The sequence below is a fragment of the Oryzias latipes genome, chromosome 6 (genome assembly GCF_002234675.1).
Source record: "Oryzias latipes chromosome 6, ASM223467v1".
Taxonomy (NCBI): domain Eukaryota; kingdom Metazoa; phylum Chordata; class Actinopteri; order Beloniformes; family Adrianichthyidae; genus Oryzias; species Oryzias latipes.
In genome coordinates, this window is record NC_019864.2 from 30398612 (window position 1) to 30425763 (window position 27152).

The following is a 27152-nucleotide window of genomic DNA, read 5'->3' on the forward strand; positions in this document are numbered from 1 at the left end:
TGTCAGTGAAACGTTTGAGGCGGGGTCCAGTGGGCAACACATGCTTTTACCTGATTAAACCTCCCATAAAGTCTTTAGAGATCCTCTTAGGGGGGGGAAGACACCCACCTTGCCATGTAAGCGTCAGCGATCCTGGTATCGGAGGGCAAGCACACGTCTTTGCCCGAGCACTTGTCCTCGCCGCCGTGGCCGCTGCTGGCCTCGCTGTCGGCCTTCTGACTCAGAGTGTCGGAGAAGCTGTCGTCCCTGGGAAGAGCGCGGCGTGGAGACACAGAAACAGAGGCTGAGACAGCAAATCCGTCAATATTTTCTCTGTTATACAATCGCCCTCGTCTGAGTTTACATCCTACAGTCAGCATTTTTGCTCCGCCCCCACTCTGTCCAGACGGTCACATGAGTCATGGCGGCCTTTCAGAACGCTTTGATGGGTTTCAATGGCTGCTTGACAGCACTTTCAGGCCTAAACAATTCACTTTTATTTCTGCAGCCCCACATTACAACACTAGTCGTCTCAATGGGCTTCATTACTGTAATAAACGTAACTTCAGTGACTAAACCAAACTAAACAGACGAAGCTAAACTGGGCATCCCTGCCCTTTGACCCTCCTCCTCAGAAACATCGTATCCATCTTCTCAAACATCTGCCTCCATCCATGTTGGTTGTGGGAAACGCCGCCTCCTCAGCTTCCTCTCCTCAACAGGAAGCAGAAGAACGCAGCACCTGTGTGACCTGAGCTGCTGTAAATTCTCCGGCACTTTCATTAACTAAGAGGACATCCCATCAGCGGCGCCTCCCCCTGGTGAATTATTGATGGAGGCGCTCTGATGGGACAGCAGGGGGGGAGGAGTAAAGAGGAGGAAGGAGTGAAAAGGGAGTCTAAACGGCCGTTTTGTCAGTGACCCAATAAGTGTGACGACGCACAGAATCCGCTCCGTTAGACCCGAACTCTCGGACCACTGATCCGATCTACTGTGGAGACGATGGTGGAGGGGCACGGAGGTGTCATCAGGAGGAACCGACCGGTGGCCTTAAAGCCTCCTGTGGAGCTGACGATATGAGATTTAACAAGACTTCCGGATTGAAGTACATTTAAAAAGCAAAGGCTCTGGAGCCATGTGAAGGTAGTAGGCGAGCTTAAGTGGCAGCCCGGTTGCTCAATTTAACTAGACAGAAAAGTCACACCAACAATCTGGTCCCAAAGGTTTTTTTTCTCCACTAATCTTTCAGCAGATATGAATTTGCTACAGCCTTTAGATTCTTTAGACGACCGTAACTCTCCAACAGTTTACACAACAGCTTAATTCCAGCTGATCCGGTCAAGAAGGAAAGGGGCTTTGTGTCGTCATGGAACTTCATGTCAGTAAAATGGCACAGATCAGTGCAAAGCCGCCTTTGTCCGTGTCAGAATCAGCCTGTTGATCGCGTAAGCAGTGTACGAGTTATGCTACGTCAAAGAGCCAAAGCTTCGGTGATAAAGGGTTAAAGGAGAATTCGCACAAACAGGTCTTATAAATGACACGTGACTGTTGAGTCCTCTGTTAGCTTTGGGCTCTCGGGGTTCCAACCAAGTCACTGAAGGACAATTACCCACAAGTGTTGCAGTTCCTCAAACGACCACAAGAGGGTGGTTGCAGATGCTAACAATTTTCCATAGACTCTATGGAGTGATATTTATGCCACCACGTTGCAAACAAAACAAAAAGTTGCAAATGAAAATATTAAATATTTGCTTTCAAATATTTTTTTGTCACACTAAACCTAAACTTATGAGAACAAATTTAAAGATAGAAAAAAGTGAGAGGAGTCACAACGCATATGAAAACATCTGTGTTGCAAACGCAAAAATATTTTTTGAAAGGCCAAAAAAATTTGAACGCAAAATAAAAAATATTGAACAAAACAAACAAAAAAAAGAATTAAAAGCAAATATTTAATATTTTAATTTGCAATTTAGAAAGTTTTGTTTGCAACGTGGTGGCATAAATATCACTCCATAGAGTCCAATATAACAGTTACAGATGACGGCGAGATAACATCCTCTGTGAACGACCAAAACTCTTCGACCGCAGTTAGCGTAACTCCAACAGATTCTGATGTGGAGAAAAGTGGCTCACAAACATTTTTTTTACTCTATTTGACTCAAATGTTAGCTCCAGTGCTAACGTTCTTTGAACTGTCATAACTTTGGACCGTTGACACAATTCAAATGAATTCTGACAGATTAAAGGGAAGAAAGAAAAGCAACTTTGTGCCGTTGGAATTATATTAACGAATGACTAATTTGAGTTAACTAGAGCTCAAATGTCAGAAATGTTGTGATTTTTGATTGACAGGTGGTTGGACTTCTCCCTTTACTTTGTCCCTTTAGAAATGCTGTTGAGGTGGGCGGAGTCACCTCTGTGCCCCTCCCAACCCTGGTCATCCGTTTGAGAAAGACGTCCAGGAGACGGACAGCTGAGGCGTAGCGCGTAAACTTTCTCCTCGTAACCTAGAAACGGACCAGCTTGGCGGTAAAAAGGCAGGAATCACTCACATGTCCTGGACCACGATGTACTGATGCGGCACCAAACCATCGATGCCGTTGTGCCGTCCCTCCCACCAGTCCTCCGACGCCCGCTGGTAGAGCAGCAGGGAGGCGCCTTTTTTGAAGGACAGCTCTCGAGAGGAGCGCCCGACGTAGTCGAACTTGGCGATGGCTTCGATGGGCTCCGCCTCTGTTGACAGGAAGAATGCAGGTCAGACACCTCTGTCAGGGGGGGGGGGGGCGTCGACGGCACGCGACAGGCGCTGTGCTGACACGGAAAGGTCCGGTTATAACGAGTGAGCGAGGTGAAGATGATGGCGAGTTCACGTGTGCGCATTGAATTCAAGTCAGCATTCAAACTGCAGTTGATACAAACACGGCTCTATCTGACCGGGCCACAGTGAGCCCCCAGGGGCCGAGGCTGGATATTTATAGAAGCTGTTGAGAGGAGATCCATAAGATTTGGGGGCACGTCAGTCACTGTATGGATCATTAGATTGGGTTGACAGCTGATGCTCTCGTTGCAGGCTGCTGCATCTCTTATCTGAGCGTAGCGGTGGTTCTTGAATTCTAAAGGTAAACTTCCCGCAGCCCCAGCATGCGCTACAGCAACACAGATCTAAAAATAGCAGCTTCGTTTCTGCCCCCTCTCCCGCACTGAAGTCAGACAGGGGGGTCCCTGAACAAACCTCACCCCGACGCAGAATATCAGCTGCAGGAATCACCGCTGACATCCAACAGTTCAGCCACACGGCTGATGAAATGCCAGCAGCAAGCTTTCAGAGTCCAGTCTGAATTAATCTGGCTGTGGTGCAGTGGACGGGGCTGTAAATAAATTCTGCCCCATGAATCCGTCGTACCTCCGATTGGCAAATGTTTGCGCGAGGATCAGAGTTGCCGGCGCTGCAGCGACGCGGCTGCAGACAGAGGCAGGGAAGCACATAAGGTCTCATTTTTGATGCTCGGCTGTGGCGGCACAGCAGAGCTGGAGGTTCCACGGATCCACACATCTGCAAACCAACATCTCCCTTTAACGGTTTAATATGTGCAGCGTGCCCGGGGGCCACCTGGCACACCGAGGACCTCCTGATGAATTCCTGTAAAGCGATAGATAATCGATGTGTCGGTTGGTTCATCTCTGACCTTGCAGGGAGTTTACCAGCAGATGGGATGTCGATGCATCGACGTGCCAGAGGCGGCTTTCCGAAAGCGGACGGATAAGCTTCCTGCACGACAGCGAGAGAATTCTGCCGAGTCCGAAACCGGTTCATGATGACCGACCCTCTAATAATCTGCTGTGCTGCACAGGTTCTTCACAGAGAGGACTTTGTGATTGTCACCAGTTTGAACTTAGCACAGCTCCACCACCCATCCATCCATCCTTAGAACCCACTGAATCTCTTTCAGGGTCAAGGGGTCGCTGAAGCAAACCCAGCTACTGTTAGGCGGGGGGGGGGGTCCCCCTGAACGGATCGCTGGTCTGTTGCAGGACCACAAACTCACTCTCATGCACACCTAGGGGCAATTAAGAGACACGCATCAGACCAATGAACCTGTCAATCATGCTTTTGGACTGTGGGAGGACACTGGGAAGAAGCCCACAAATGCACAGGATTCGAACCAGGACCCCCTCGCCACTACGCCACTGTCACATAAATCCATTTCTCAGAGGATTACTTACTAACTTACTTACAATCTGATTACCTTCTAAATATTAATCGTTGAAAACAACAGTAATGATGATGTGAAGTGGATCTTCAGACCACTTCTCACCCCCAAAAAAAATAAATAAATAAATCAGAAAAATTATCACGTTTGAAACGCTGAACGCTAAAGTCTTTTTTTTGTCCAGAAGTCGCCAGACAGAAGCAAGCCATGTGAACGGTTTTGGCCCCGCCCCCTGAAGCTGCTGAAACTCGGGCTTCACCTCTGAAACACTTAGACGATCAAAAAACCACATTCCTCCAAGAACGATGCAGCTTAAAGCGAGCTCGGTGGAAAATGCACCGCGGTACGAATGCTGACGTGCGCGTCTTTCCCCGTTTGCACGGAGGCCCGGCTCACTCACCGTCCTCGCTGGTGTGCGCCTCCGTCCCTCCCTCGTTGTCCACCTCCTCCAGGGCTCCATGTTCGCTGAAGGGGCTTTCACTGTAACGAGCGACACCAACCGTCAGTCGACTGAATCGCTTCTGCCGCTCCGTTTCAAAGTTATCTAGTCTCAAAAAAAGACCCTGAAAATAGGTTCAAAGATCCTTCATCATGGATGTTTCTGTGAGGTGATGAGAACCTGCTCCTCTTCCTCCTAATGCTCTCTTTCTGTGAGTTGGGACTAATGCCACACACCCATCTCCACAGATTATCCCTGCCAGGAAGTAAACGCCTCCCTCGTGCCAAAATGTCAGCGGCCGCCGCCTCCTCAACAAGACAGACGAGGGAGTCTGGCAGGAGAACAAACCTCTCAAGGGCTTTGAAAGCATCGGCGAGGGACACGGCCTCACGGAGACGCCTGATTAGTTCTAGTCGAGGATAAATCCCCGTCAGCCTCTGGAGAGCCCGGTAAAAACGGGAACGAAAGAGCAATTGGCTCCGCCTACAGATGTGGAGCTGGCAAGGAGTCGCAGGTTTGACCGCTTCGACTTTTTTGGATAGAGTTTCCTCCATCGGTAACTCCACTGGTGGTGCTCACGAGGAAGTGAAATGGGGGCGGAGACGCGCCCCCCCCTTTCCTGTTTTTCCCGAGGGGGGCGAGCTGAAGGATTCGTTTCAGGCGCACAGCTGCATTCGCCAAAAGACCCTCCGCTGCACGTTTTTCTTCCATTCACCAAACTGAAGGAGAAACCTGCTCCACCTGTGTGGCGTTCAAACTTTCCAGCAAAATCTGCACAGCTGTGCCAAATGACTTCATCCTTAAAGACGACCTTAAAAATGGACCGACCCCAGTCTGACCCACATGGAACCTCCCGCTCCTAGAAGAAACAGACCATAATGGCGTCTTTCTCACCAGTAGTCTCCCCCCGCCATGCACTTCTCATAGATGGGCCCTTCCAGCTCTTTGGCGTCAGGAAAGATGCTCTCATGGTGGATGATGATGGTTTTGACGACCTCGTTCACGTGGGCCTGGCAGGACACCTGGTCTTGGCTGTCCGGCGTGGGCATGAGTGTGGGCCCGAAGCAGATGGCCAAGTTGTACGGGTCCATCATGTTCTCATCGCTGTACTGGGACAGGCTGGGAAGGCAGGAAACCACTGCTGTGTCTGAAGGTGGGACTCAGGGGGGAGCGCACGGTTTTGTCAACTTACTGGTTCAGAAAGGCGAACAGGTAGCGCATCACCACGAGGACGGATCTGGGAAACGTCAGCAGGATCTTCCGAATGTACAGCGCCCTCTCGTAGAGGTTCTCTATCCCTACAAGAACAACACAACGGTACGAAATTTAAGACATGTGCACAACCCTGTGGGATTTCTTCAAAGGGAACATTCTGAACCCAAACTTAGCCCAAATCCGCTAACGTTAATTTTTTGCACCTCTTCCACAGCACCATCAACCACACCTTCCAGGTTAAGGTGTCCGGCCTCATGGATTAACCCCATTTGATGAGGGGAGGGCAGGACTCAAACCACCGACTTTGTCTGAGAAGGCGACTCCTTTTTCGCCCCTGAACCACAACCAGGTTCATGGAAGTCGCAGAAGATCGATTGACTTCCAACTTTAGCTCCTCAACTGACGTCACAAAAAAAAGCGAGAAGAAGAAAAACGTCTGGAGAAGAAGAAGCTGGAATTTTTTTTTCTATTTCAAATATTCATGCGTCTAATTCCGCTTTAAGCTTTTCAACTTTAAGCCAAAATGCATCTCATTGTTCTCACCTGAAGCAGGGTTTCTTTTTTCTTAAAAGTGTCTGGTATGTGCTCAATACTATAAATAGAGGCAGCCCCCCTTCAGCCAAAGATCCAGGCTTCTGGGATGCTTTTATGCTTTCATTTTTCATGAATACATAACCAGGTTTCTATGTAGCTCTTGAGTAATTCAGAGGCTATATACGGATCTGTACCCGATGAAGTGTAGGAGTCGCAGCTTCTCTGCACAAAAAACTCCTGCTGCAAACTCAGAAATGGGGGAAAATGTCATAAAACAAGAGTTTAGAAGCGATAAAGGCGTCTGATGGAAGAGAGATCTACTCGTTGGGTAAAGGACTAAACGGGAAACCAGGGGTGTTGGAAAAAATCATTTTGGCAATATTTCGCGATAGTTCATTTGGTGATATTTGTATCTATTCAAAATGCTTTCATGACGGTTTTTATTTAGTTATTTGTGAGCGTCCTTCAGTGTTCAGCAGAGCACATGGAGCCTAGCAGCTCTACACGCACAAAACAACAAGATCTCAGGGAAGCAGCTCGTTTTGTTGTTATGAGACATGAACTACTAGGTTTTACTTGGGATGGGTCAAGAAGTCAGGAAAATTTGTGTTCCACGTTTGAAGAAAGAGTCAAATCAATCCATTTTTCCCACTAGTGTCCTTATTTTAAAGTTAACAGAGAAAGTAAAAACACAACTGAACTCACTGATGCACGACAGCAGATCGTTAAACCTCTCTTTAGGGAAAAGAGGATTTTCCAGACCCCGGAAGTACAGTTTGAGAACTCCAGCCACTGAGTTCATGTCGTGGTTGTCCTCATCGTCGGTCAGAGGATCATTTCCTGGAAAGATATTCCGTTCCACGGAGATATGAGCACTTTTCAGACCAACTGCAGCAGGCATTTCATCACAGGTGAGCCTCATACCTCTCTCAAACGAGTTCTTGATGTCGTTCACCTCCAGCTGGGATCCAGGAACCCGAAATATTCCTTGATGCTGGAGGCCTTAGAGGCGTAAGACAGAGAAAATCAAGGGCAGATAAACTCGGGATGCTGCGTCAGTCAGGCCTTCGTTTCTCAATAAACCCAGCTCACTAAGCCGCTTCGATTTGCTCGTTAAAGATAATAACGGACCCCTGATGGAGCAATCAAGCTCGCCTGGAAGGTCTTTAGGCTGGAATTAGGACTTAATGTGAGGAGAAAGTCGAGAATGATGGCAAAGCAAAATGAGTTTGTTCTTTTAGATTTCACAGGCCAGCAGAGATGGCGCAGCATCTCAACACGCGCTTCGCGTTCCAGGTATGTCAGGCTGTTTCATGGAGTAACGGCGTGGAAAAGCGCTCAGCCGTGTAAACAGGATGGAGACTGTGTACGACGAATACGGTTCTCACACCGATTTGCTGCGCTGGAGAAAAGTGACTTACCATACAGGTTTATGTAACGAATGCAGCTCTCAACCACGCGAGGGATGGCCTGTCCCGAATCCTGCAGAGGCAAAGAGAACAAACACCAGACATGGTTTCTTTTAAATATTGTTTAAAAAAACTTTTAAGGGCAGGGATATTTAAAAGAGGATTAAGATGGATTTTAGGATTGAAGAACCGGCCCATTCATTCGTGTCCTTAAGGGTCAGTGGTGTTTGGATTATGTCGTTTGACATACTCTGCTAAGTGTGATTAAATAAGGACTTCCCGGCCTTTCCAATGATATCTCATGTGTTTGGGTGGGATTGAGGGAAGACTACAAAGGTCATAAATGAATGTGCTGGTTCTCAAGAGGACACGTTTGCGTTATGATGAACCAGGAGCGTTTATTTGTGACAACAATGGTGTTAAAACATGCAAACACAAAGAGGAAGTTAGGAAATCCACATGCAGAGCGAGAATTAGTCTCTGGACACATTTCTGAGACAGACCGACTTGACTTCACTTCTTTGTGTTTGGTCCAAAACAGACAAATTACTACAGATGAAATATTTTTCAGAATAAAAGAGGTCCGGGCAAATGCAGACGACGTCTCTGAAGAGGATCGGAAAGTGCTCTCAGTCACATGTTGAGTCGGAACCGAACAGGTCTTCACAGCTCATGTTAGTAGAATATTTGAATGACAGTCAGCTCAACCCCCCCAGCCTCAGAGTTTCTACCTGATGTCGAGTGTGCGAGTTCCGCCGTCCACGGCTACAGATCACGAGAGGCGGGTGCAAAGACGGAAAAAGGAGAGACAAAAAAGCAAGAGCCGTGTTAGGAGCGTCCCAGCTGCTCACCAAGCCCTGACGTGAACACTGTGACCATGACGGACCGGACCCAACCATCAGGCGGTTTAGGCGCCGCCGCAGGAAGAAGCACTGAAGCTCAGGCCTGGCTGACCCAGGAGGAGGGGCTCTGCTCGAGCCGGGTCAGCAGTGACCCAGAGGGGCTGGCGGACACAAATGCCTGGCTGCTATCTCCTCCTGCGGCCGTCAGGTGCAAATATTTTCTTTTGTTAAGTGATCAATCGGTTCTAAAAGACTTTGATTGGACCCAGACAGCCAGGAACCCAGAAGAAGAGAAGAGGAACCGGTTTAAACGCTGGTACCTTAATGTAAGAGTCCAGATTGCCATTAAATAACTTAACGTGAAAAATTGAGCGGGGTCTAGCCCGCCTGGGGCCAGTGTGGGTTCTGAGCTGCCCGTTGGGGTGTCTAGAACACAAAGCCTGCGTTAGAATTCAACAAACATTGGTAGTTTCCATAACAAAGGAGGATTAAAACCACGTCGTCCTCCAAAAAGCCCAGCCGACGAATGGTTCTTCCGTTTTCACCAAAGTGTTTGGACCTTTTTTCTTTCTCAACAAGATATCACAGGAAACCATGACATGTCAGAAACCAGCACAGAGCATCGCGCAAGCAATAAAAAACTTAATGGAAACTTATGAACACAAATGCTTTTTCTATTTCTGAAAGCCAACGGAGAATGAAAAAGACTCAGTGAAAGCTGAGATAAAGTGACTCAAACTAAAGAGTCAGTTTCAAACTTTTTTTGTTGAAGTATTTGGCTTCATCCGACCCCAATCTTCCACTCAGACTCAGTGGGTTAATTGTAATTCCTCAAACGGCCACTAAAGGCTGGTTTCTGGAGGGACTCGACTTAAATAGTGCATCTCTTTAACGCTGTGTTATCTCTTACGCTTCTGTCTTATTAGATGACTGTATAGGAGAACTAAACAGAGTCGTGGCTCCTCCCCCCGGCGTTCCAAACAGGAAGTGGCTCCAAGAAGCCTTAGACGACTTCTATAGAGAAATAAAAAGCAGTTACTCAGCCACTCTATTGGTCAGAAGAACCGTTTTCGATCTTATACTTTTTTTTTTTTTTTTACATCTTTTCGATAATCTAATTTTTTTTCTGTAGTTCAAGCTATTCAAGAAACTGACTAACCAGATGCCTCAATAAAAGTAGGTGGAGCCTGCTGGCCCCCCCCACGTCCAACGTTCATAACATATGACAGATTTCATGAAGCCTGCTTTCAAGTGGTAGGGATGCGGGCTATCACTTGCGGTTGCCATAGAAACGACGACTCAGACTCGTTACTGACAACCTCTGGCTCCAACATGGCGATATCTACTGTATATAACAACAAAAAAGACTTAATTGACTTAATTTGGTTGGAGTAAAGCATTTACTATGGGTGATGTCACTGAGTCCAGTTCTCACATACAGTCAATGTTCCTAATGCAAGGTCCCCCCCCCCATACACACACATACACACAGACCCCCCATACTCTGCATTTGCTGCCCATGCAGCGGAGCAACTGCGTGTGTGAGAGCGTGCCGTACCTCGTGGTCATGTAGTCAGCTCTGTGGCCTGCAGCAGAGAGAAAGAAAGCAGGACAGGTGAAGTTAGTAGGGAGGACATGTCAGGACCTGTCTGTGAGCCGCTCAGGACTACTGACGCGTTTGAAACCCGCCATCTGTGCGCAAGCGGTCAACCCTGAAGCACAAGAGCCGCACAACCACACAGCGACAGCAGCAAGGACGCTGAACAGAAGCTTCTTCACTTTTGTGACGATTATGGAACGAAGACATTTACGGAAACACAACCGCGTATAGAAATAACGTGAGAAACAACACAGAGCTGCGTTCAGAAGAACTAGGAAGTTGGGTTTCATTACCGTCGCCCAGCGTCCTCTTCAGAAGGTCGTTTTTGGCCTGCAGCTTGGAAATCAGATTACTGCCCTCCAGAAACTCACGAAATTTCTGTGGAGAATTGAAAATAATGAGATGTCGGTCATGGAAATGAGGATACGACGGGCGAAAAAATGGTGATTTGGCTTTATCAATGCATCAACACAACGATGAGAGAGAAAAAGAGAAAAATCCGAACCGCAAATCAGTATTTATTGCACAATACAGAAGAGTTAAACACAAAAAAATACAAAAACACATTTTCCTCTGGGCTTTTAAAGTTAATTTGTCTTTTTTGTTTGTTTATTTTTGGTGGCAGCAATAAACAGCCGCTGAAAAAAATCAAATTAAAAATTGGAAAATAATAGAGAAAAGACAAACTGACCAAATTTGCCTCCATGGGTTCTCCAGGATTAAATAAAGTCCGCTCCGATCATCTTCTGATCCGTTTTCAAAGCGTTCCCAGTGGTCTTTTAACCATAATCATGATTTTTCATCAAAATCTTCAAACCTGTGTGGTTTTCCAGGACATAGTGTCTGCAGAGCAGCAGGAGTTCATTAGAAATTCCCCCCTGAGTTGCTGAGAGCTCTCTGTTTACATGATCTCCCTCTAGCTTACAGCTCATCACAACCCCAACCTAACATTAGCGGTGCAACAGAAACGGCAGCAATATCAGATCCATCCATCCGTCCAGTTCTGATCCAGATTCCAGCTCAGACCAGGAAAACAAAGACGTTCATGGATCCATTGGTCTGCAGGTAGATGATCAGAAAGGGGCGGAGCCTGGAGACTTTAGCCCACCCTTTGCAGATTTTATGTCATAAATATGATCTTTTGCAAACGGCATCCTTAAATAAAGATTTGAATGCAGAAATGCGATTTGAAGATTCATTTTCTTTATATTTGTGAAAAAGAAGAACAAGAACAAGTTAAAAACACCAAAAACTGATTCTTCATAGGAGTGGACGCATGAAAGGATTAATTTGATTCGTTGAATACTTTAAGCTACCATAAGATTGTTTTAGCACATTTACGGTAACTGTTTATTGCCATTTCCTTTTGCTACATGCGTATTTCACAGCTTGATATTGCGATGACGATAAATCTGCACTTTATTGTGCAGGCCTGGTCTTTCAGCTGCATTTTTCCGCGTTCAGTGCCACGTTTACACTAAAAACGTCCATGTAATGCGTCACTAATCCTCCTTAATGGAAAGCTCTGCAATGACATGGACTAAAACATTCTAAATAAATTGGAAAAATGTGAAAAACACACATTTTTATGAAGTTTGCTTTCATTCATTTCCTGTTGTGGTGTCTTGATATGAACTGTCCTCTAATATTAAGTTTAGGGTCCACAGTGGGGTGAAAAAGTGTTTCTGTTTTTATTTAGACAGACATTTCTGTGTTGTTTTTCTCTCTAAAGAACTGTCCCGTCGGGACTCACCATGAAGTAGAACTGCTCCGTCTCCTGCTGGTTGGCCCTCCTCTTGGCGATGCTGGGCTTGCTGAGGTACGTCTCTGACACGGTGGACTTGACCGACTCGGTGGAGCGGCTATGGTGGAAGCACTCGGACACGTCGTAGTCCTCGATGGTCACCATGTCCTGGATGGTGGCCAAGGTGGCCTCCGATGTTTTCTTGACCTTTAAAACAGAAGTTGAGGAGGCGGTCAGAGACGAGGATTTAACGTCACCCTTTCATTTTCACCCCGTCGGCACAGAAGCACACAGCGGCTCCTCAGCTCACACTTCCTTAAAACCCGCTCTGCATCTCCTGACGATGTGAAAAATTCAGGTGGCGGCTGACAAGTCCCACATTCCTAAACGCCTGATGGGTGTTGAACGCGACGCTCTGCCAACGCATGTATTTTTGCGAGCACTTAGGGAGGCTGCAGGGAAACCGAGCCGCTCGTGAGCTTTTAAGGTTCATCTCCATTCCCACCACATGTAACACGCCAACATGTAAACATCAGGCCTGTCCCACTTACTCACTGCAGGCCAGCACTGTGTGCACAGGGACAGAGGATAAGGGGGGGCATCTACAGTTCACTACAAATTAAAAATGAAAAAAACTCCATGACTGGAGTAAAAAACTTACACAGAGTGATACAACTCCATTGCTATGGAGGAGCCAAAGGAAACAAACACATCAGATCAACCAGCAGATCCCTGAACTTCTTCAGGTGTCGACAGAACAATGAAAAAAATCCTTTTCAGTTTGGAACTGAGAATTTCTGGATCTCAGAATGTAGAAACGTTTCACCAAAGAAAGATTTAAAAAGCTGGAAAGACGGGAAACCAGTTCAGAGACACACTCCGATGGTGTTTTTAGCGTGTTCTTGTGGACATTTATCAAGAAAATAAAGCCTAAATTTGCACTTCTGAGTTTTTTTTGTGAATGGAGAGCAGATGAGAAAACGCCGTTAGTAAAGAAGGTACTTGTGATGAAGGAGATACGCTGGGAGGGGTCACAGGACAGGGAAGGGGTTCCTCCCCGCCAACAGGCCCGCCCACAATCTGCCGCTCTGCAAAAACAACGTCCTCGAAGACGACGCAGGTTTTTGGATTGTGACGTCTTTGATTAAGGTTTTGGATTTAGATCAAACGGTGATCGTAGCCGGACTTTGACATGTTTTGTGTTTGACAGCAGGTCGGTATGAGACGAGCACATCAGTTTGTGGTGACAAAGAACTCATTGAAAGTGCTGATAATAATAATAATAATAAACTTTATTTGAATAGCACCTTTCGAGATAAAACAGGAAAAACATGGTAAAACACATTAAAACACAAAATATAAAAATAATTAAGAAATAGCTATTTTAAAAAGATAAGTTTTTAGCTGCTTTTGAAATCAAACACTGAGTCTGCAGATCTGAGGCTGAGAGGAAGGATGGAGCCACTGCTGCAAAGACTCTGTCACCTCTAGTCTTTAGCCGAGTTCTCTGAACAACCAGCAGACCCTGGTCACATGACCTCAGGGACCTGCTGGGGGTGTACAGCTGCAAAAGGTCTCTTCTATAGACCGGTGCTTGGCTATTAAGAGCTGCCTGTGTTAAAACCAGGATTTTAAAATGCACTGGGTAGCGGATGGGGAGCCAGTGCAGCTGGATTAACAAAAGGGTGACGTGTGAAAACTTAAGATGATTTAGTTAAAAGCCTTGCAGCAGCGTTCTGGACAACCTGGAGCCGTTCTAGAGATTCTTTGCTTAAACATGAGAAGATGGAGTTGCAGTAATCGAGACGAGATGATATGAAAGCGTGGATGAGCATCTCCATCCCAGAACGCAACACAACTGGACTCAGTTTTGCAATGTTTTTAAGCTGATAAAAACAAGAGCAAACAAGTGACCCGACATGAGAGTCAAGGGATAAAACCGGGTCTAGAGTCACCCCGAGGTTCCTGACAGACGGCTTGATGGAGGAGGCAAGTGGACCGAACCACTGGACTATCTGGGGGAGGCGACTGTCAGGAGCACAGACTAGGACCTCAGACCTGATGAAGATGGATGTTAATGGGAAATCTTTGGAACTTTTAATAGTGTTGGAATTCCAACTTCATGGAATTCTATCTCTTATGTAGAATAAAACAGGAAACAGGAAAATAACAAACAAATAAGATCAAAATAACCCCTAAATGTATCCGATTAGTTCATCAAACTGGTTCTGATCGTTTTCGAACAATCGTGTCATTTTCCTGACGCGCAGATCTGCGGCTCGGTTTGGAGGATGAATAATAGAAGTGAGGACAGAAAAAGAGGAGACGCGGAAGAGACTGTCAAGTGTGAGTCACTGATGTGGAAAAAGAGGCCCAGGTCCTGCAGAAACAACCCTTTTCTCAGAAGAACTCTGCAAACGGCTTCATGGAAGTTTGGCAGGAGACGTTCCACTGATGTTCAGCTGTGAACCCAAACTCACAGGTGGTGACCCCATTTTCCTCACTTATTAAGAGGGTCTGACCTCAGCATTGTTGGGGGAGGACACAGAGTTATAACCTGACCCCCCCAACGACTCTTTTTGCCTTACAAAAGGAAACACAGAGGTTTTTCATGAGCTGCGGTGATGGATTACAGCCGTGACGTACGTGCTTGGAGCCACGATGTGGATGTAGTTACAGAGTCGTCCGCTCTGTCATGGCGCCAAAACACACTGCAGGTTGGAGCATGGCTAATGAAAGCCTGCCAGAAAGAAGAAAAACACCCCCAATACTCAAAACTCTTCTAAACCTGAGTTCAGGGCATTTCAACGGGGAACGTGCGAGTGACGTTCTGCCCAGTTTCTGTGCGTTTCCTATCTGGAAGAGAGAGGCCCCGGCCGTCACGATGAAGGCAGGAGCCGTAAATGGAAGAAGAGAATCGCTCCCCGGAAAAAAGATGTTTAGTTTATCAATTATTCAGCTAAGGAGTAGTTACCAGTGTTAACTGCTGTGCACTTCTGCCCCTTTGGTTCAGTCACTGGGGCTGAAACGAGACCCGGAGACTCACGATTTGTTCCCAAAAAGTCAAGAATGGCTCTTTATGATGTCGGAGATCGCCGTTTCACGATATTTAGAGATATAATAGTGAAGATTCACTTCAGGCAATGCAATTGTTGCTCTAAAATTGCAGAATAAGCTTGGATTTTAAGAATATAAACTAGGCAAACGTTTGCACTGGTGTCACCAGAAGTACATACATCTTCAAAGTAAAGTGTTGGAAGGATCTCCCTTTCAAAGTAAAACGGTCAAATGTTTTTTTGTAGATTTTTGTCGCAAAAACTACATTTTCTGCTGAAGTTATCCAGGAAAATGACAGAAAAAGTCCAGGTCCTAGTATATTCTAATCTATTTTAAAGCATTTCTAGTGGTTTTGGATCTATGTCTGCAGGTGGATGCATCTGAACGGGGCGGAGCTTGGAGCTTGTGACCCGCCCAGTAAATTTTCTAAACTTCAAACTTTATTGATTTGTATAGCGCCTTTCATTTTGGTTAAAAACACAAAGCGCTTCTATGTCCCAAATGCGATCTTTTTCATCTGCTCCTGTTTCACAATGATTTTAATAAAGACATTTTTTTAAATCATTTTCTTTATAAATGTTTTTTAAAAGAAAAACATGTTTTATCAGAGTGGGTCTTAAAAGTGACACATTTATTTTATTACCAAATCTTTGAGTTTTTATCTGTTAAGCTGATTCTGATCTCCTGGTCTAAATAAAAGTAGAAAAGATGATTTTAAATATAAATTATTTTTATGTTCATACATCCAGTAAAAGTACAACAACCGTTTAAACATAATAAAAATGTTTCCTCCTGACGCGGTTCGCTGATTTTTTTGCCTTGTGTTCTCCATCCGGATTGGCTGCAGACTTTTGTCCATCAAGCTCCTCTGTGCAGAATCAGTACAGATCGCGTTTAGCTTGCGAAATAAAACTGAATTGAATCCAAAGATGGTCTTTGATTTCATTCAGTGAAACTGAGGTTTGAACTAAGAATTCAATTAGGAGAGAAAAGTGTAGAAAGTGTGTAGCGAGGAGCTTTACCGCCTTAAAACGTAATAATTGTAAAAGAATAAAGCGGACTACTTTGCGGGTTTGTGTATTGCAGGTTATTTTTAGAATGTGACTCCAACTGTTCTCTAAACGGTGAGAATTGTGTTTTGATCTGTGATTTGATGATCTTTGTGAATCAAATCGCCGCCTAGGTAACCATTCACAGCTTCAACAGTCCTCGTTTCCAACAGGAGGAACTCGATTCTTGGGGTTGAACCGTTTGAGTCGAAAATAACCTCCAACATCCATCCCACCCACAACATGAACATGGGGTCAGGAGAGACCCGTCTCCCAACGGCCCCTGCAGCATCCGTCATCGCCTCTCAGGATTTAAACCAAGCGTGCAGCAAGCGAGTGACCTGCAGACCGTCAAGCTGCTTTGATGTGCCTTCCTGATACGCATCCAGAGGAAAACAAACACTCCCAGCACAGGAGACAGGATTGGATTTCAGAGTTCAGCGTGAAACATCTGGAGAATGACGGCCGCCGAGTTTGATATCTGATGAGGAAGAAGATGAGAATTCTGCGCCATGAGAGGGGAAATGAGATCCAAATCAGAACAATATGACAAACTTTGTTGAATACAGAAGTAATTGGAGAGTTGAAGCTAGAAATGAGCGGCTCCCGCATGAGAGTCTGAGGTTCAGATGCTTTTCTCTGCAAACCTAGACTTCTGCGCGTGTTTTTGTTCGTCACGTCTCCGGTGTCAGAGAGGTTGGAGGAAGCAGCTGCGCTTTTATGAAGCTACATCCCACAGCCTTTCCTGCCTGCATGAAATCCCGCCGCCTCCGACGGTGGGACTCGCCGGTCATCGCGGCGTTCAGAAAGTTCATTTTTCAAGGCCGTTTTTCTGCACCGGAGGCCATCTGTTGATGTGAGAACGAGTGTCCTCCAGTCCTGATCCATGAGGACATCCGCTTCAGCACAGCAGACAAGGGCCATGCACGCACACACACACACACACACACACACACACACACCCACCCACCCACCCACCCACCCACCCACCCACCCACCCACCCACCCACGCACACACACACACACACACACACCAGCACACTAGAGGCTGATAGGAAATCTTGCTGACAGCGCAATCGCTTTGGTGCACGCTGACATCAGAACCACCAAGACATCAGCGCCAGCCGAGCCCAGGCCTTCAATATTTCATATTTTATTCATTTATTTTCCAAATTTCGGTTTTAGTTTAAAAACAACTGTTCATTTATTAATAAAAATACATTTTAAGAAGTAATAATTCTATTCAATAACAGCAGGCAACCAGCTGTATTTACTTCAGTGTGTGAAAGACACAAACATTTCCAAACTGCCGAATAAAACTGAACTATTTCATTATGAATCTGAAAAAAAGTCTATTTCACTCCATGAATGTTAGAGCTCAAAAACATCTGTAAAGACCCTCAAAGGATGAAAATACCAGAAAAAATCAGCACAAATATCCAACCAAAGATAAAATCAAAAACTGCAAACGCATCTTATTTTCAAACCTCTTAAGATGACGGCAGAAAGCCTGAAGCTGTAAATTAAATGTTTGACATTTTCCTTGGAACTGTGGGACATTTCTAATGAGAAATGTTAAACGATTACTGGCAGCACTTTCCTAAATTCACTCAGAGGTTTTATTCTCTTTAGCCCCTAAAATTTCCGATCAAAACACAATAATTCTTTAGTATAAACTTTAAATGGAACCATAATATTATAGTTCTTTGAATATTATTTATGTAAAACGTCGTGTTTTCTGTTTAATCCAACAGAAAATCCTGCAGTAAAATTTAAGCTTCGAAGAATTCAACATTCAATAAAATTATAATCTAGATGAAAAAAATAAAGCAGCTTCACTCAACCTCACACAGCCGCTACGTATTTTTAACGCATTTCCCCGTATGAAATGCCAGTCTCTCGTGATCCATGCGTGACACACGTCATCCATACGTTTCTTGCATTTGTCGATGTGCGTCGAGGGTTTTGGCCGACGGGTCTTTACGTGAATTCGGTTTGGAGCTGTTCAACATTTTTGGTTGGTTAAGAATTACGCGGTTTATACATATATTTTACTTAGTTTTATTTTGCACTTATTACGTAAATCTTACGCAATTGTGTGTGATTCTTGTGTATTCCGTGACCGTTCCATGTATATACCCCCGATGTATAACTGTTTTATCACGTAAACGGCGTTCATATCACGATAAATTACATAACTGATGCACGAATCACTAACGAATTGCATATAAACACGCAATAATCACACATGGTTCATGTCCTACTTTACTTTACGTGCTCTTTGTTAATTCGTACTTCGTCCATGGTTTTAACGTGGTTCATTCGTGACGCATCTGTGAAGACTTCGAGTAAAGACCACGACTTTTCGTACTTTTTTGACCATCCGTGGGTTATAAACAAATTGTACATAGTGGCTGTGTGACACGACATTAGCTTTTTGGAAGAATGAATCTTAAGAAATATATATATATATATATATACACATATGTATATTAAGGTAATCTTCTTATAAACATCATTCATTTTTGTTGTTTACCTTAAAAACTATATATATACATACACACACACACACACACACACACACGCATATATTCATATATATTTATATATCTTCACCGTCGAGTACAAATAAGAATGTAAGGAGGATGTTACCGAGCAACAATTGTTGAATTTCTGTCCTTTCTGGAAGAACATCAAAAAATATTGTGAGAAATAAATAATAAAGGAGGAGATCAAATCCCTCTGAAGTGATGCTGCAGAAACCTCCAGCTTTCAGCTTCACTGACGATTTGACGCGTTCGCCACAAAGGAAACCATGAAACGGCACCGAAACGTCGGCGGAGTTCCTGAGTATTACCAAAGAACAAAAGAGGGCCGGTTCATCAGAGAAGACAGCAGAAGACAGAGAGGGGAAAGGAAGATACATGCAATACAAGGAGCACCCCCCCCCCCTCATAAACAAGCTGGAGCTTCCTGCAGAAGCGTTCAAACCGTGTGGTGCAAAAAAAAACGAGCTGGATGTCAGCGAGAAGCAGCACAGGGTTGCGTCCACAGTTTTCCAAACCAACAAGCAGCAGCAGCGAAGCAGAAGGAAGCCCCCCATCGTGCAGCACACGCCGCCCGCTGGAGCTCTGACTCAGCGGCGTCCTGGCGTTCATTTACCTCCTCGTTTTCGATCTTCAGGGTGGTCAGACGAGACTGCAGCTGCTGGAACCTCAGGTTGAGTTCCCCGTTCACGGGTGGCTGAACTGTGATCTGACACACCTGGAAGAGGGAGAAAAACCCTTTTCATTACCCAATCGCCGAACACGTCTGCTGGAACAAGGTCACTCAGGCTGCTGGGATCTGAACCAGCATCTACGGCTAAAAAAAAAAAAAAAAAAGAGGCAGGCGGCAGCAGGCAGATTAGCTGAGTGTCATCCAGACCATAAAACCGCAAACACATGCCGACATCCACGGCTGCAGGGGGTTATAGTGTCCCATCAAACCTGAGCCAAACTGAGCCTGACTTAGAAACGCTGAAGACCGCAGCAGAATGTTATGATTTGTTTAGGATTTGTTTTATTCATGAATAAATTCATGAATAAAACAAATCCTGTGAACAGGTATGATCATTACAACGCCGCATACCTGGTCCCCCATGTGAGACTGGAACTCAAACTTGGCCGGTGGGCAGAAGGCTGTGGGGTACATCTCCATGAACCTCTGCCGGTCGCTCCGCGGGTCCAGGCTGTCCACTGCATTCTCAATGATGTCCAGCCCTTCATGGCGAGACGTCTCCAGGTTGTATTCGGCCGATAAGTAGGTCCGCAGTGCCCGGTTCAGACTGGCGTGATACCCTAAATCACAGCACTGGAAGAGGAGGAACAAACCAAGAATGGATCAGATGCATCAGATGACGGTCTTCCTCCATCACTTCCAGCTGCTCTCCTGTTTCAGGACGTCTTCTGAAAATGTTTTACCCCAAACAAGATGCAAACTCCAGACCTTCATGGTTTTGGAGATACTTGCTGCTGATCACCTGGATCAGGTATATTACAGTGGGGACAGATGGAAAAGCGGCAGACCTTCAAGGCCTGGAGGCAGAACCTTTCCCTTTGGTTGGAAAATAAAGCTAGCTAAAGTCTGGTCAGTAAAGGTTAACATGGCCTTAAATGTCACAACCTCCAACAGCTGACAGGCAGGGGCGTGGCCTTTACAAGGCACAGCTATTGACTCTCTATGAAGACTGGACTGATTGAGTGTGGCGTCAACCATAGAAAACGGTTTACTTCTGGCTCCAACCAAATATAGCCAATTCGGTCGCAGATTTCTTTCATGACAAAGACGTCGCCAAGTTGGAGCCAGACGACGTCAGTAACCAGTGATTGAGTCTGTCTGAGTCATCATGCAACCACTCTCACCAATCAGGAGAGAGCTTGTTGGAGGGCCACACCCCTACCACTTGAAAGCATTTCAAATGTTGGACGTAGGCTCCACCTACTTTTATTGAGCTGTTTGATTGGTCAGTTTATAACTTGAATAACTTGATCTACAGAAAATACTATCATGAAAAAATGTGGAATATCAGGAATATATTGAAAAAAGGTATCAAAGCAAAAATCTCTCTTCTGACCAATAGAATGACCGCTTCTTACTTCCTGTTTGGAACGCCATGTGGGGTGGGGTCACTCACTCATTTACAGTCAATTGGCCCAGTGCATGGATGTTAGAACTTTCCTGAACAGACGTTTTCCAATGCTTGAGAAAATGAAAGCAGGACTTGGAAGCAAGAAGGTTCAACGCCGACCACACAAATTCAATTAAATCACACTATCTGTGTGAAATTTGTTCTCCGCATGTGAACCCCCTCCCCTGGGGGAGCAGTGAGCTGCAGACACAGCCGTGCTCGGGAACCATTTGGTGGTTTAACCCCCCCCAATCCAACCCCTTAATGCTGAATGTCAAGCAGGGAGGCATTGGGTCCCACATTTAAAGTCTTTGTTATGACTCGGTTTGAACCCACGACCTTCCAGTCTCAGGGCGGAGACTCTAACCACAAGGCCACTGAGCTGAAACTTGAGAGAATAATCCAGCCTGACTGGATCTCACTTTGCCTGTCCAAAAATATTTGTTCATTTTTATTTTTTTTTGGCTTGCGATGGTCCAAAATCACTGTCAGGTCTTTGTCAACCTTTGGGGGTAAACTGTGGTTCTCCAATCAGATCAGACAGAGGAACTGTGCTGCTGTTCAAGCAGTATTACCATATCTGAGCACTAAGAACAAAATCTGGGATTGTCTCTGAAAACAGAAACAAACACAAACTTTAATTGAATGACCTGCAAACCCAATGTCACCTTCTGCCTGCTTCTACACGTTATTTCCCACAATAAAAAGTCTTCATCTATAAATAAGCGTGTGTGTGTGTGTGTCTGCACAAGCAGAACGCTTCCCACACAATATCACTCAGTCAAACACAGACGCACACCCTGGTGGGATGTGAGGGCTTCAGAGCAAAGTGGAGTGAGCGGTAATTTCAGCACACAGCATGCCACCAAGACGACGACAAAGCATGTCCTCAGTCCTTCAGCCATGTCTGGAATATATAAACCTGAGCTGCTGCTAAAAACTCCACCTGCCTCCGTTTCCTTGGAAACAACAGTGAATGTAGTTCAGCAACATTACTTCTCTTAAAGTGATTTCCCAGGTAGCCAGTTCATAAATAAATCATGAGCGGGCTGGGAAAAGAAAAAAATAAGACAAAACAACAACAACAACCAAAAATAATCAAAAGGCTGCAGTGAACAGAGAGATGACCAACTTCTGTGATCGCAACAAAATACAATCAAACAAAAACTACATCCGAAGCCGAAAAACTAAATAAAAGTTTCCTCAATAAGCCTAAAGGGATTTTTATGTCTGCTTAATTTAGCTGATGCTCGAAAAGCTTTTAAATCTACTTCAGCTGTTTGACTGAAGATTAAATTTCTTCTCAAGGTCAGTGAGGACAACAGCATTCCTTCTTCTGCACAAAGCCAATAAAGAAACGGCATTAAATCTGTCTCTGATGCAGAACAACACTCATGCAAAGGAAGCACAGACACTCTCTGAGTGTGTGGGTGCAGGTTGAAGTCTATCACAACCAGACACTTCCATACTCACGTCTATCAGGTCGGGTAAGTCGTGGATGTAGTATTTGAAAACAGACGAATTGGTGGCCTCCAGTGTCAGCAGGTACTCGTTTCGGGCTTTGATCGACTTCAGCTTGTTCTCCAAGTACTTGGCTTGGCGCTGTTGAGAATGATAGACATAAGAAACGGAGCGAGTCGCCTTTTGACGACGTGTTCTCATCAAAGAGAAGCGACTAAAAGATTCAGAAAAACGAGGAACATCCTTCTGTTACAAACAAACTCACACACGATCTGGTAATTTACAAGGGAAGTCTTAGTGAATAAAGTTTGATTTGATTTGATTTGAACTGTCCTTACGGGTGGCTACGGCCCGTCTGCAGGTGAAAATGGTCAAATCTGAACAGGCCACCCGCAGGAAGTATCAAGTTCTTAAAGAGAACTTAGATGATGTTCATGCACATTTTTTTTTCTGCAGGCATGCTACAGGCGACAGGTCATAGTGAACTCTTAAACAACATGTAAGGGTAAGAAAAGTTGAGGTAGATGAGATGCAAGCGTGTCGTACAGATGTTATTTTTTTCAATCCTTCCCCAGACTGCACAAGGAGCCTGGAAGTGCTGTTCACATGATGCGTGGACGCTCCTTGTTGCAGCCTGACTGTTAGAAATGAGGAAATTAGACGATCAGAGTGTAGTTTGTGTGGACGTCCTACAGATGTCTCACGGGTACCTGCATATCACATGCACAACCCCGGCGTGCAGCAGTTACGCAATCAGTAGGAACCCGGTTTTTGCACCCTCCTGATGACTAGAGTGCGGTGTAAGGAACCGTACGATAAATGTGAGTAACTTCCAGTAGCGTTAGGAATATTCCACAATACATTTACTACAGCCTCAACGATGGTATGCTCTTTCATGACGTCCCTTGAGGAGGCCATACGAGCCTCAAGGGAACCAAAAGACACACCTGCGCTCCCCTTAAAATGCGCCTCTACAACCTTCCACGGACCCGGACAACCCAAGAACACTCAGAACCCGAACGGGTCAACCTTCCGTACGGGTCCATGTGACTAAGACGTTAAGATTTCCCAAAATGCATTTCTAGAAAAGTTGACACTGCTTAGCTTTTAAACATTTTCTACACACTAAATATATTGCTGGTTTATTGTGAAAATATGGAGCCTGTTAGTTTGGGTTTGTTTACAGTAGGTCCGTCTTTATTGACGTCAGACGGAAACGCGTATCAGTTTCATTTTGTGAAGCTCTACGAGGAAATTCAAATCCTAACAAATGGGAGGGGTCTCTAAAGTACTTACAAATTGTAAGTACTGCGCAGCTGCCATGAACATGGATTTTGAATTCAAGTTAAATACGTGCTCTTGATGTCTTACCTTCTCTCTCATTTTCTCGATCTTCTTCACAGAACTGCGTCTTTGGTATTTGTCCTCCATCCGCATGTTGAAAGTTGGATCCGTCCGGCCAGTCTGCTTCTCCTCCTGCTTCTCAGCCTCCTTCAGCTTGCTCTCAGCGTTGCTGCTCTCCGAGTGGTACATGTGATAGGTCTTCATGACCTGAAGACACAGATGTTTTCATTAATTCAAGGGTGACAGAATAAAATTTAAAAAAGTCACTTTCCTGTGGGGTTGAAGGTCAGAAAAATCCATCTTAATGGCCTTCGCTGACCTTTTCCGACCCCTAATTTAAGGTCCTGCCCTATGACCCAGTGATTCATCACACATTCATTCATCCCTTTAAGTCAAAGCCCAGAGCATCTGGTCTTCAGCATTTCTGTTCATCTGAATACACCATCGCCTCAAATAACAAAGAAAGAGAAACTCAGCCGGGTTTGCAGTGTGGCTTTGAAAGTTTGTTACGGGGAGAGAGGCGGCCTGTTTCCTGTCCAAGTCACCATTTATACTGTTCCTTTAAAGCGTTTACGTCTTTTTTCTGTCACTGCTTTAGAAACCGTGCTGACAGAAACTGTGGTTTAAAGTCACATCCGCGAGTACGAGTCAACAACTCAGGCTGGAGTGTGTGTGTTACTCTCTCTGCTCCACTGATGCATTAGTGGGTCATTTGTAAGCTGCAGGTAAACCACCAGAGGAAATGGTTAGATATTCTAAAGAGATGAACAATGATTAAAAATAAATTAACATGGGGGGGAAAAAACAATCTGGATTGCTTCAAGGACAGTGTGGAGTTGGGTTGTCTAAAAAATAAACAACAAAAAAACAAGTACCGTAATTAGTAATTAAATAGAATGTTATTTATGTGAATGGATTTGCGTTTGAAGCAATTTCTTGTAATATGTTAGGCAAAAAAGTTATTTTTTTGAAATTTTTACGTTTTAAATAAGTTTGTTCAGTTTAAATCACCTGTTCTGTGTAACAGTTATTTGGATTTAATGACAATTTGACAAATAAATCAATAATCTAATCTAATCAGATGGACCCGATATAATCAGACATCCATTTTCTTTCGCTTATCTATGGCCAAGTCACAGGGGCAGCAGTTTTTAAGCAGGAATGTTCAGACTTTCCTCTCCCTGGCCTCTTCCTCAAGCTCATTCGGAGAAATCCCGAGGTGTTCCCAGGTCAGTTGATAGATGTAGTATCTTCAGCGTGTCCTGATTGTTTCTAGATATCTCCACGCAGTGGGACATGACTGGAACACCTCAAACCAGAACTAAGAGACACCTCAGAGGGCATCTCTTGGAGCCACAGCAATCCGCCTGATGATCTCTTACTCCAGTCATCCCTCATTTATGAACAAGACTCCACGATACTTAAATTCCTCTACCTGTGACAGCAGGCTACCACTCACAGAGTGGAGCCTGGACTGGGCGTAACACAGTTGCTTCAGGTTTTGATCAATGACGCCAACAGGACAACATCATCTGCAAAAAGCAGAAAGGAAATCCTGTGGTACCCAAGCGACACCCTCCCTGTCCCTTGGATCAAGTGTCAGCTGCCACAGGAGTTTCACAATCCAGTCTGCCGTGGTAGGTTTCTTCTTCAGCTTGACAGCATTCCTTCCTTCCAGCATCCACCACCACTGGGTTCAGGAATTGCCTCACAACAAGCAACAGTGTCCTTATTGCCACAGCTACCAACAACTGCAGAATAAAATAAGGTGGAGAACGCGGCCTACTCTGACTCAATGTTCCCAGCGTCCCTAAGTAAAAGGGAATTAAATACTTCACTGCCCAGCAAACTCTCATAGTACATTTGGGTCTGTCAAGTCTTTTTCGTCTTCTTCCAAGCCAGCGGGTCCAACTTACCACCAAATAGTGGTTGGTGGACATCTCTGCTCCTCTCTTATCCAAGTGTCAAAGACACAGAGCCAAATGTCACCTGAAATTACTAAAACGTCTACGTTCTACCTAGAGTGTCCTGGTGCCACTTGCACTGATGGGCACACATGCATGATGGACACCACTGAGTTCTGATCACGGAGTCTGTTCCTCCCTTCCATGACTTTTCAGGTGTCAATCTCTGTGTCCACATGGGGGTTGAAGTTCCCCAAGAGGACAACGGTGTCTAGTACCCCTTTGAGAGACACCAAGAAGGCTGAGTACTTTGAACTGGTGTTTGGTCTGTTAGCTGAAACTAAAGTCAGATACATATCCATGACCAAAGGCACATAGACATGACTCTCTCATATAATGGGGGGGGGGGGGGGAGACTCTTACTGGGAAATACTCCAGAAGCCCAACCTCTATCAAAGGAGTATTAGAGCCATGGAGGTGAGCTCTCTCGACTTTACGCGGAAAATCGAATCCCTTTCTTCCCAGAAAGGTAACACTCAGTGTCTTGAAAGCCAGATTGCATCACCAGGGACTGGGCAACCACCCAAACCATATTGTACCTACCCCTGTGGAGCTCTCCTGAATGTGGTAGGCTAGGCCCACTGTCTGAAAGTGATCCAGCGTCATCCTTTTTGGATTAGGACTGACCGGGACTCGTGGGAGGGCTACCACCAGATCACCGGCAAGCCTCAGCTCCAGTGTGGACCTTGGTGAGGCCAATCCGGAGAACATAATTGAATCTTGATGTTGTCTGCTCATAAGGGGGTTCTGAACTGCTCTTTCTCTGAATCAAATTATCATCTCTGACTATCTGCCATGGTAGACTCTCTGAGGGGGGGTTAGCTTTCATTATCCTAGCTCTTAGGATCTATCAATGGCAGTTTACAGAGGGTCAGACTGACCTGACATAGCATCCATGTAGTTGTTTGATACCATGTCCCAATGGTTGTTGTAGAATATTGTCGTAAAATCCCGTTGAACCATAAATAAAATGACAACAATAAAGTAAAATGATTTTTGAAAAAAACTAACTGCTATGTAGGGTTTGTTAAAAAAATTTAATAACCTTATAAGTAGAGATGTAAAATGACAGGGTTTAACATGAGCTGTTTTGTTTAAAGTTGCATGTTGTTTTTTATTGCAGATATTCTGTTCATGTCACCACATCATGCGTGTGCTGCATGAAGAACCAGAACAGAAAACACACTCGTACTACCAGAGGGAAGGCAGCAGTAAAAAAGACTGACAGTTTGACCGGGAATGAACCTCCTCCAGGATTTAAAAAAAAAATGGAGGCTCAGAACCTGTGTATGAAATATGCTCCTCTGCACAAAACCTCAACTTCAGCACAAACACAGGCTCACCCATCCTAGAATCTAAACACCAAACCCGCAAACACAGTTATTTCTGTGGAAGTAGAACAACAGAGCCAGTTCTTAGGCGAGGGCTAGCTTAGCAACAAGGTCAGAGATAGGTGACTGACCTTGGGGCCCATACTCCTCACTTACTGGTTTGTCGTTAGCCACAACTGTGTTTACTTTACTGCTTTTTTTAGAGAGACATTTTTAGAGACGAAGCAGGCCTGTTATTTCATTGGCGGGGGCCAGTACCGGGTTTGTGGTTGTCTGAGGCAGCGGCTACCATTTGTGTACC

At 45.1% G+C, this 27152-nt stretch overlaps 1 protein-coding gene across 4 annotated transcripts in view; it reads right to left on the reverse strand.

Moving 5' to 3' along the window:
* LOC101163409 (SLIT-ROBO Rho GTPase-activating protein 1) overlaps positions 1-27152 on the reverse strand; it is a 73377-nt gene that overhangs the window by 6328 nt on the left and 39897 nt on the right. For 3 of the 4 annotated variants that reach the window (XM_023956101.1, XM_023956103.1, XM_023956104.1), the window contains exons 5-20: positions 23584-23763; positions 22225-22353; positions 19713-19934; positions 19245-19346; positions 11986-12183; positions 10526-10610; positions 10191-10218; positions 8953-9058; positions 7803-7863; positions 7306-7383; positions 7087-7221; positions 5825-5930; positions 5527-5751; positions 4594-4673; positions 2535-2715; positions 109-246 (exon numbers count right to left, since the gene is read on the reverse strand). In XM_023956101.1, the coding sequence (XP_023811869.1) occupies positions 109-246; positions 2535-2715; positions 4594-4673; positions 5527-5751; positions 5825-5930; positions 7087-7221; positions 7306-7383; positions 7803-7863; positions 8953-9058; positions 10191-10218; positions 10526-10610; positions 11986-12183; positions 19245-19346; positions 19713-19934; positions 22225-22353; positions 23584-23763 (2054 nt within the window). Of the gene's footprint in view, positions 1-108; positions 247-2534; positions 2716-4593; positions 4674-5526; positions 5752-5824; positions 5931-7086; positions 7222-7305; positions 7384-7802; positions 7864-8521; positions 8556-8952; positions 9059-10190; positions 10219-10525; positions 10611-11985; positions 12184-19244; positions 19347-19712; positions 19935-22224; positions 22354-23583; positions 23764-27152 lie in introns of all 4 variants that reach the window. The other variant, XM_023956102.1, reaches the window with a different exon arrangement.